Here is a 10,801-nt window from a genome sequence, read left to right on the forward strand (position 1 = left end):
AAGAGCTGGGCTCTTCAAAGTGATCTCATCTAACCCTCCAAAACCAGTTTGATTAAGTATCTCCCTTGTTTCTCTACTCTATTTTTTTATTTCTTTCATTGTCACACTGCCTGTGGTGAACAGTATTTGTTTATTAATTTGGTGATTTGATAAATTGGTGGTGCAGTATTAAATTTTTTAAATAACTGTGTGCTTTCTCAACCCCTACTCTTTTTGATTTATGTTATTGTCACAGGGCAGAGTCTGTATTTAGGTGTTCAGTTTAATTCAGCCTATTCTCAGAACAAAAAGCTGGGTTTTTACTCCCCTGTGGGCAGTTTGTAATTTGCTATTTGTAAATTGGACAATTTACTAACCAAAGAGCTTGGATTATCCCCAGTTGGGGAGGTGGAGAGTTGCTACTGGTTAGGATCCAAAAGGGAAGGGTGGAACCTGGTATCTGATGTAATCTTATATAAAACAAAGGAAAATATGTGCATAAAACTCTTGTAAAATGTGTACTGGTAGTTAAACTATTGGGAGCTTAAAAATGAACTCTCTTTAAAAGGAATAGTCCTCATATTTTGTGAGACTACCAGGTCTGGAAATTGGAAAAAGTGTGGAAGCTATATCTGGGGATACAGTCACAACATAAATTCACATGCTGCAATATTCAAAATGTTAATATTTTTTCTGGCTAAGGACAGAATGAATTGAAATAGTACATTTTCAACACAAAATGTATAATTTGAAGATAACCTAATTGTTTCCACATCCACAAATCTGCAACAAGATCTTGGAGATAAATCTTTAAACACCTGATAGCAAAGTCTATGAAACATTTAGACAGACACATGATCCACATCGGGATAATTAGTTTACAGAAAACAGCATGTTTTGGTGCAGATCGGTAGCATATGCTACAACACTTTAAACAGTTTCAGGTTAATATTATACTTATCTTTTTCAAGCTTTGCAAGTAGGATTTTATCCAAGAGCATAGCTTTAATATAAATATTTTACTTCAAGATTTGATTTTAATCATTGAGTTCCTGCTATCCTGCAATTTGAAACCTCACATATTACATGTTTATGAATTAACTTGTTTCAAGGTGCTAGAGCATTTTAAAACCACAGATACTACTAAAATATGCAGAACTACTGTCTAATTTTCACTGTAAATTGCTATTTCTTTATCTACACAATCAGAAAAGATGTGAACAACTTTGGTGGTATCCGGTATTCCATTCTCTAGTACATGCTTTGCTGTTTCAATTTGTTTGTTCTCCAGTGCTTTTATGTCTTGAAGCATTTTAGCACCTTTTTCCTGGGGATTGAAACAAATTACAAAGAATGACCCTTAATGCTGCTCTGTATAGAAAACAATTTCTGCTTTGATAATTCAAATCCTCACTTTTCAGATGTAATTAATAAAGATTAATGGATTTAAGAAGCTGATTTTGTGGAAATCACTGTCACTCCATCATTAGCACAAATCAAAATATGTCACAAAGATTACCTAAGTAAGCTTGCAATATCAAATGACTGATGTTTAATTCAGCTCAAACTATTTTAAATCTAATGCCCAAAACAGAATATCAATTACCACTGAGCCTTCATGTATGTATAGATTTTTATTACATAATAACAGACCATAGCATATTTGTATTTACTGCATAAAGGCAAGTACCTGATTTATTTCCATTAATGCCGCTGCAACTTCATGCTTTTTGTAAAGTGCATGTTTTCGGTCAGGTTTTGTCTGGAACCGTGGCTGCTTCTTTACTGGATCATCAGGACCAAATGAAGGTGAACTAGTTTTTAGAAATTGCCTCATGTTTTGTACAAAGATAAATGGCTTGAAAACGGATCTGAGAAAAGACAAACCAGAATGTTCTGTAAATCCTGACTGTACTGTTGCACTTTTATCGGTAGCCAGCCATTTTCAAAAAAAAAAGAGAATGCCTAATGGAATTAAAGGACGATTCTCAAAACTAATCGTTTAGTGTTGGTTTAATCAAATTTGAATTTTAATCACAAATCTAGGGGGAATTCAGGAATGTGATGTAACAGCAGTGACATCTGGTGGTTATGAAAAAAAATGAGATGGCATAGTGGTAATGTCACTGGACAAGCAATCCAGAGCCTCCTGCCATGGGGTTTCCAAGTTCATGGGTTCAAATTCCACTATGGTAGATGGTATAATTTGAATCAATAAACTATGGGGATTGAAAAATCTACTCTAATGGCAATAATCTATCACAGAATCATACAGCAGAGGCCCTTCAACCCATTGAATCTGTACCACCAAAAATTCACTACCAACTATGCTAGTCCCACTTTCAGACACTGGTCCCATAGCCCTGAATATTATGACACTTCAAGTACTTTTTTAGAGATCCTGAAGGGTCACTGGACCCAAAACATTAACCCTTTGTCTCCATAGATGCTGCCAGACCTGCTGAGTTTTTTTCCAGCAATTTCTATTTTTGTTTCTGATTTCCAGCATCCGAAGTTTTTTTTTAGATTTTTTTGATGGTTATATGGTTTCCCGCCTCAACTACCTTCCAGGCAATGCATTTCAGACACCATCATCCACTGGGTGAAAACGTTTTTCCACAAATCACCTCTAAATCTCCTGTCTCTCACTATAAAATTATGCCCCCTTGTTATTAACCCTTCATAGCTAAACTGCTGCATCTCAGGCACCATCCTGATGAATCTCCTTTGTACCACCTCCAGTGCAATCATATCCTTCCTAGAGTGCAGTGACCAGAACTGCACGCAATACTCCAGCTGTGGCCTAACCGAAGTTCTGTACAACATGACCTTCCAGCTCTTATAATCTATGCCATCCTGTATGCCTCAACCACTCTGTTAACCTGTCCTGCTACCTTCAGGAATCTGTGGACAGCCGCCCCAAGACCCCTCTGTTATCCGAGCTTCCTAGTGTCCCACCATTCGTTGAATACTCTCTTGTCCTGTTCCTTCTTCCAAAGTGCATCACTTCATGTTTTTCAGGGTTAGGTTCCAACAGCCATTGATTTGCCCATCTGGCCAATCCTCCTGAAACCTAACAGGACTTTAGCAAGGCCTTCAACAAGATTCCATATGGTAGGCTGGTTAGTAAGGTTAGATCACATGGGATCCAGGGAGAGCTAGCCAATTGGATACAAAATTGGCTTGATGGTAGATGGTTGTTGTTCAGACTGGAGGCCTGTGACCAGCGGTGTGCTGCAAGGATCGGTTTTGGGTCTGCTGTTGTTTTTCATTTATATACACAATTTGGATGAGAATATAGGAGGCATGTAAGTTTGCAGATGACACCAAAATTGATGATATAGCAGAGAGTGAGGAAGATTATCAAAGAATTCAACGGGATCTTAATCCACTGGGCCGGTAAGCCTAGGAATGGCAGATAAATGTGAGGTGTTGCATTTTGGTAAGAAAAATTAGGACAGGACTAACACAGTTAATGGTAGGGTCCTGGGGAGAGTTGTCAACCAGAAATACCTAAGTGCACAGATACACAGTTCCTTGAAAGTGGCGTCACAGCAAGACAGGGTGATGAAGGCAGCTTTTAGCATGCCTTCATCTGTCAGAGCATGGAGTTCAGGTGTTGGGATGTCATTTTACAGCTGTACAAGACATTGATAAGGTCACATTTGGAGTACTGTATACAATTCTGGTCACCCTGCTATAGGAAGGATGATATTAAACTGGAAAGGGTGAAAACAAAATTTACCAGGATGTTACCAAGACTGGAGCATTTGAGTAACAACCAGAGGCTGGTACGGTTGGGACATTTTCCCCTGGAGAATAAGAGACAGAGGGATGACCTTATGTATGTTTATTAAATCATGACAGGCATAGATAAGGTGAATAGCCAAGGTATTTTCCTAGGGTAGAGGAGTCCAAAACTAGAGGGCATAGGTTTAAGGTGAGAGGGGTAAGATTTGAAAGGGCTCTGAGGTGCAACATTTTCACAGAGGGTGGTGTATATATGGAATGAGCTGCCAGAGGAAGAGGTAGAGGTGGGTACAATAACACCATTTAAGACATTTGAATGGGTACATGGATAGGAAAAGTTTAGAGGGACATGGGCCAAATGCAGGCAAATGGGACGAGTTTGGTTTAGGAAACCTGGTTGACATGGACGAGTTGGGCCGAAGGGCCTGTTTCCATGCCGTATGACTATGACTCCATAAGCACCCAGCCAATCTTTGTATCATCCGTAAACTTACTTATTATACCCTTTCCCCCCACATTCTCATCTACATCATTTAAGAATATCGTAAACGTACAGGACCCAGCACTGATTCCTAGACACAGCAATCAGGGCTCCAGTTACACAAGCAGCTTTCTTCCACTACCCTCTGCCTTCTGTTATTAAACCAATTTTGGATCCAACTTGCCAGGTGACCCTGGATCCCATAAGATTAAACCTTCTTTATCAGTTCCCCATCTGAGATTTTGTCAAAAGCCTTGCTGAAATCCATATAAATTACATCAACTGCCCTACTCTCATTCAATACTTGGTTACCTCAAAAAGTTCCACCAGATTCGTTCAGCTTGTTGTCCCTCTGACAAAGCCATGTTGACTATCCCTGATCAAACTTGCCTTTTCAAATGAAGATTAATTTTCTCCTTCACTATCTTCTTCAATATTTTCCCTACCATTGATGTTAGACTCGCTGGTCTATAGTTCCCTGGTCTATCTCTACTACCCTTCTTATAAAGTGGAAGCATATAAGTTGTCCTCCAGTTCTCTGGTGACAGGCAATTTAAAAATGTGGGTCAGGATCCCTGTAATTTTGTTTTATATCTCATCCAGACATGGGGATTTATCTACTTTTAAATTCCCCAAACCTCCAAAACTTTTCGCTTCTTTTATCTATCCGCTCAGAATTTAACAGTCCATCTTCTCAATTTCTGTGCTTGCATTCTCCTACTCCCAAGTAAGCCCGATGTGAAGTACTCATTTAACACTCTAACAATGTCCTCCAGCTTCATGCACCGATTGTCTCCGTGGTGCCTAATAGGCCCTATTTTTTCCCAGGTTATTTTCGTGCTCTTGATATTCTTGAAGAATGTCTTGGGATTCTCCCTAATCTTGCCCACCAACATTTTTTCATTTCCTCTCTTTTCTCTCCTAAATGCTTTTTGAGTGCACTTCTGCACTTTCTACATTCAATTAGGGCCTCCATTGTTTTGTTCTCTTTGTACCTGTTATAAGTTTCTCTTTTCCTTTTTATCCAATCCAGACTATTCCTAGACATCCAGAGTTCTCAGGGCTTGTTGCTACATTTATTCCCCTTACTTGAGGAAAGATATCGTTTCATTGGAGGAAGTTCACAGAAGGTCCACAAGAATGATCCCTGGTATGGAGGGATTGTCTTACGAGCAAGGGCTAAACAGGTCAGGATTCTACTCACTGGAGTTTAGAAGAATGAGGGGTGATCTCATTGAAACATATAGAAGGGAATTAACAGGGTAAATGTTCAGAGAATGGTTCTCCTCATGGGAGAATCGAGGATCAGAGGATATAGCCTCAAAATAAAGGGATGCCAATTTAAGACTGGGATGTGGAGGAATTTCTTCTCTCAGAGAGTTGAGTGTTTCTAGAACTCCTTGCCACAGAGAGCTGCAGGGTCAGAGTCCTCCTGTACAGTTAAGATGTGGAGGTGCCGTTGTTGGACTGGGGTGGACAAGGTCAAAAGTCATATGACACCAGGTTATACCCCAACAGGTTTATTTGAAATCACAAGCTTTCAGAGTGCTGCCCCTTTTTCATGTGAAGTCACAGACGAACGGTGAATTGGAAGGGTTTAGGCAGATATGGGCCAAATGCTGGCAAATGGGACCAGATTAATTTAGGATATCTGGTCGGCCTGGATGAGTTGGACTGAAACGTTTGTTTCTGTGCTGTACACCTCTATGACTCCATGAGGAATATCAATCAGCCACAATCCTAATAAATAGTGGAGCAGGCTTGAAAGACTTAATGGCCTACTCCTCTTCCTATTTCTTAAGGTCTTATTTTGCCCTAAAGGGAAGCTGTGCTCCCCAAGTACCTCTTTGAAAGCCTCCCACTATTCTGCTGTAGATTTACCCTCAAGTAGCTGTTTCCAGACTATTTTAACCAGGTCCTACCTTATTTTAATAAAATCGGCCTTACCCCAATTCAAAACACATTTTTGCAGACCATCTTTCTCCTTTTCCATCACTAACTTAAAACAAATGGTGATGTGGTCGCTATCACTAAGATACAACCATTGCTGATTGTTGTAAAAATACATTGGGTTCTTTTAGAGAAGGAAATCTGCCATACTTATGATACAGGTGACTCCAGACTCTCAGAAACGTGGTTTACTTTTAGATGCCTTCTGAAGTAGTCAAGACAGCCAATCAGTTCAAGGGCAATTAAGGATGGGCAACAAATTCCAGCCTTGCTAGCCCATACAAGGATTGTTTTAAAATCATATAAATGAATAAACAGATAGGGCTTACCACCATGCATGATTAATCTAAAACCCTTTAAACCTCTTGTGCAGTTTACAACTTTTGAGTAACCACAAAATGTAAAATATAATCAGTTATTTGCTCATGACATTTTTTTTTTTTTTTTTTTAAATAGAATCGTTGTATGGTTACAAAATGGCCATTGTAGTTTATCATTATCCTCCTCACAATTCATCAATACTTTCAAACTTTAAATCATTTTCAATTTTTGGAAGTATGCCCCATAAACCTGTTGTGGGTCATTACCACACATCAGGTAAAGCAAGACCCGAAACCATTGACGCCTGAGGAACCCCACTTTAAAATCTTCCTCCAGTTCATAAGATGACCATTCACCACAACATTATTTGCTGTCACTTAGCCAATATTATAATCGTGCTGTAACTGTCCCTTTTATTTCACAAACTCTAAATTTGCTGTTAAGAGTCTGTAATGCAGCATTTGAAGTCCATGGACACATGAACCCTCTCAGTTACCTCATGAAAAAAAACTTAAGAACAGTTAAACATAATTTGTTCGCTAAGACCATAAGAAATAGAAACAGCAGTGAGCTGTTCAGCCCCTCGAACCTGGTCCACCATTCATGGTTGAAAGCCAAGCAGCCACAAATTAAATGCCTGATTGCCAGATTTCTGGCAGATTTTCATTTCCTGATGGGTCAGGGTTTTCTTCTCTCTGATCGTTCCCACTTTCGTACTTACTGTGACTAGAGGGAGAAATTACACTAAGAAATGATCACAAAAAGACAGATAGTAACTGTTTGTAAAAAAATGACAAACACTGGAATTATCAACAGTTAAAAATTAATTTAATAAATTACTAACTTTATATAAATTTCATTTTTATAAACTTAAAGGTTTCAATGGAAAATTACTTAATTAAATGAACAGTAAATAATGTTAATATTAAATAGAAAGTGAATGGTATGTACAATGGAAATGTCATGTGTCTTTTACCTCTCAGGATAAGGTGTCGCTGTAAAGAAATGAATGCAATGCAGGTTGCTGTCCATTGGTAGAATGGAGGCCATGCTCCCTGTTGTCATAAAGCCACCCTCCATATTGATACCACTCTCTTTGTCCCGCAAAATATCCATCATGATTTCAATTGTGATATTTCCTATTATAAAGCATGAACACAACGAATATTACAGGAAGGTTATGATAAAAGCATATCAACAATTTTTACTTTTATAATACATTTAAGATTTTTTTTTAATCCTGATATTCTTAAGAGATGCTGTATAAAAAAAATATTGACACTAAGCCACAGAGATATTAAGACGGCCAAAGGTTTTGTCAAAGTGGTAGGCTTTAAGGAGTTTGTAAAAGGAAAGAAAAGAGGTACTAATGCAGAGAGTCTAAGGTGGGAATTCCAGAGTTTAGGGCTTAGATGCCAGAAAGCATGGCCGTAAGTAATTAAAGTCAGAGATCCACAAAAGGACAGAATCTGCTAAACAGATTTCTTGCAGGGTTGTGGGACTGAAGGAAATTATAAAGGTAGGGAGATACGAGGCCATAAATAGATTTCAAAACAAGACTGAGTATTTTAAAATTGAGGCATTGATTGATCTGAAACCAATGAAGATTAGCAAGGACATGAGTAATAGGTCAATTATTTGCTACAAGCAAAGACAATGGCAGCAGAGTTTTAGATGACCAGAGGATTAGGGAGAATTGAATCAGGGAAGCCAGCAAAGAGTGCATTGGAATATTCAAGTCGAGACTAACAATGATATGGATGAAGGTTTGAGCTCCAGACGAGGTGAGGCATGGGCAAATTAAAAGAATTTACTGAAGTTTAAATAGATGACTTTCGATGATGACATAATAAGATATAAGCTAAAATCAAAATTACATCATGTTTGAGAACAGTTGAGGTCAGCCTCAGATTGTGGAAAGGGAGAAGAATGGAGTTAGTACCTAGTGAACAGAGTTTGAAGTAAGACACAAAACATTTCCAAACATTTCGTCATGAAAATATATCTGTTCATCCAGTACTGGATGTGGGATATGCAGTCTGATCTAATTACCAACGGTAGAAAAGTAATGAGGGATTGCGGTCAGTGTCAAAAGAGTTGTTATATGACCTGATGCGAAGGGGTGTATCAACTCCATTCATTTTAACTCCCTCAGATGGCCACAACAAAGATTTCAAATTATTGTTACCACACAGCTATATCATACTTCAATTAAAATATAATGCTAGTCCAAAATTAAGGAGCCAATTACAGTATGTTGAGTGAAAGAAAAAGGAATTTTATTTCTTTCTAAGCCTGAGAAAGATAATAAGACATTAAACACAAATATAAATGCAATGTTTTAAAATGAGGAAGTGTCTAGTATATAAAAGGAAGATAAAGAATAGGCAGATTAAGTAAAAGTCCTTAGAATTCTTGAGGCATTAGGCTTTAACCTGAAACCGTGGTTGCTTAATTGATCTCCTACATTCTCAAAAGCAGCAAAATCTGTAGATATGCTTGAGCTCTTGGCATTTGGATGTTTCTCCAATTTGCTTTATCACTAGATATGGTTTATCAAGAGGATGAGAGAAATGGGGAGAGGATGAGCAAGTCTTCTCGTTCTTTTATTATAAATCCACTTTTGTCTCTCTGCTCTGCTCCAAAAGCAATTGCTGAAATACAGTTCCTTTGTGTATTGATGTGTCTGGCTTTGTTGTTTTTCACAAATCAGATAATCTGCAGGTGATTTTAATTCAAAGATGTGAATCTTCTAGAAAGGTGTAAATCAAATAGGAAATATGGATCTGAATGACTTAGTTTCAGTCATTTGATGATAAATTAATTTGTTATGACCTACACTTTTTTTTGATGGATTCACAACTTTAGCCCAACCTGGTCAGGTGACGACTGCAGTCATTTTAAGTCAATATTTCTTCTATCTTATAGCTAGGTGTGTTCATTGAAAAATCCCAAGTATTAAAATGAAATGACTGAAGTCAGAAATTGGTGATCCATTTTTACCACTAGCATAACACCTCCTCACTATGGGAAACAAGCATAAACAACATTTCTCCTTTTTGCTTACGTTGACCATTCTGCTGCAGCTTTGACGTGAAATAACAATACAAAAAGTGGAACAGCAATACAGACATTCTGCATTCGCTCTTTAATTCTAATTAATGTTAAAAACCCTACTTTGGGAAGGACTTGTTCCCTGTGCTGTGCCAGCTTACTAAATTTTAATCCTTCACTGCCTAGTTCTAAAATTCACGTACCACATTCAAGCATTTTTACAATTTAATTCAGTGGGTTTTAGTCTACTGTTTGCCTTCCATAGGGTGTCTGGACTAATATGCTGAACCTCGCTGTCAACCAATTTGGACTGATTGAGATTTACAGATTAGTTTTGTTCCTTTAATCTCCCAGCGGATAACTGTTTTACCTCATCGGCATGCCCTTGGTGGTCTGCACCAGTGTATATTGTGGGCCATGTTTCCTTTTTTCCCCCCTTTGATTTGGGAATGGATTTTCCCTAACCTGTTCCATTTTTGCTGCCATTTTTACTCCCTGTGGCTTTTCCACTAAATATGGATTCCCCCTCACTTTCTCCTGTCCTGTACAGGTCCCTTGTAAATTTACCATGAAGGTATCTGTTAATTAGATCTCAGCCTCTGTCCTGTCATCCATGTCACCTTCCCTGGCCCTTTCATGGCTTTGGTCTGATTCTTTTAGATTCTGCCCTGACCCCTTCTGGTACTGCTAGCTTGACTTCAGTTTTTTTTTATAATTCAAATGACTTTCCTGAGCCATCCCACCTCAGGATGGGATTTTCCAGACCCGCAGGGCTTCTGGACTGCTCTTGATTCCTGCCTTTTTGCCACTTCCTTCCTTTTTCTTCCAGCCTGGCCAGTCTCTCTGGACTGTTCTGTTTTAGCGAAATATTTTGTAGCGAGTCAAATCATTCAACAATGAAATATTTACTTCTGGTATTAGCAAATTTAGGGCTACCCCCACTGTTGCCACAGGCATAACACCTTCACTCTTTAAACTTTAACATAACGTGGAGGTGCCGGTGTTGGACCAGGGTGGATAAGGTAAGACATCACACGACACCGGGTCATAGTCCAGCAGGTGTTTTTGTGATCACAGGCTTTCAGTGTGTGTGTGAGAGAGAGAGAGAGAGAGAATGTGTGATTATATTAGGGTGGGAAGAGTGTGTGTGTTGGGAAGTGGGAAGAGAGAGAGAGAGCGCGTGTGTGTGTGTGTTGCTGGGGGTGGGGGGGAGTGAGTGAGAGAGAGAGAAAAAGAGAAAGACAAAGAAAGAAAGAAGAGAAAGAA

At 38.7% G+C, this 10,801-nt stretch overlaps 1 protein-coding gene across 3 annotated transcripts in view; it reads right to left on the reverse strand.

Moving 5' to 3' along the window:
- Positions 1 to 644: 644 nt before the first annotated feature.
- The window catches only part of scrn3 (secernin 3), a 34,016-nt gene continuing 23,859 nt past the window's right edge, over positions 645 to 10,801 (reverse strand). For all 3 annotated transcript variants that reach the window (XM_048599441.1, XM_020519384.2, XM_048599440.1), the window contains exons 6-8: positions 7,458 to 7,620; positions 1,670 to 1,850; positions 645 to 1,306 (exon numbers count right to left, since the gene is read on the reverse strand). In XM_048599441.1, the coding sequence (XP_048455398.1) occupies positions 1,145 to 1,306; positions 1,670 to 1,850; positions 7,458 to 7,620 (506 nt within the window). In that variant the 3' untranslated portion in view covers positions 645 to 1,144. The remainder of the gene's footprint in view (positions 1,307 to 1,669; positions 1,851 to 7,457; positions 7,621 to 10,801) is intronic.

The sequence above is a fragment of the Rhincodon typus genome, chromosome 7 (assembly GCF_021869965.1).
Source record: "Rhincodon typus isolate 14 chromosome 7, sRhiTyp1.1, whole genome shotgun sequence".
In the NCBI taxonomy this organism is placed as follows: Eukaryota; Metazoa; Chordata; class Chondrichthyes; order Orectolobiformes; family Rhincodontidae; genus Rhincodon; species Rhincodon typus.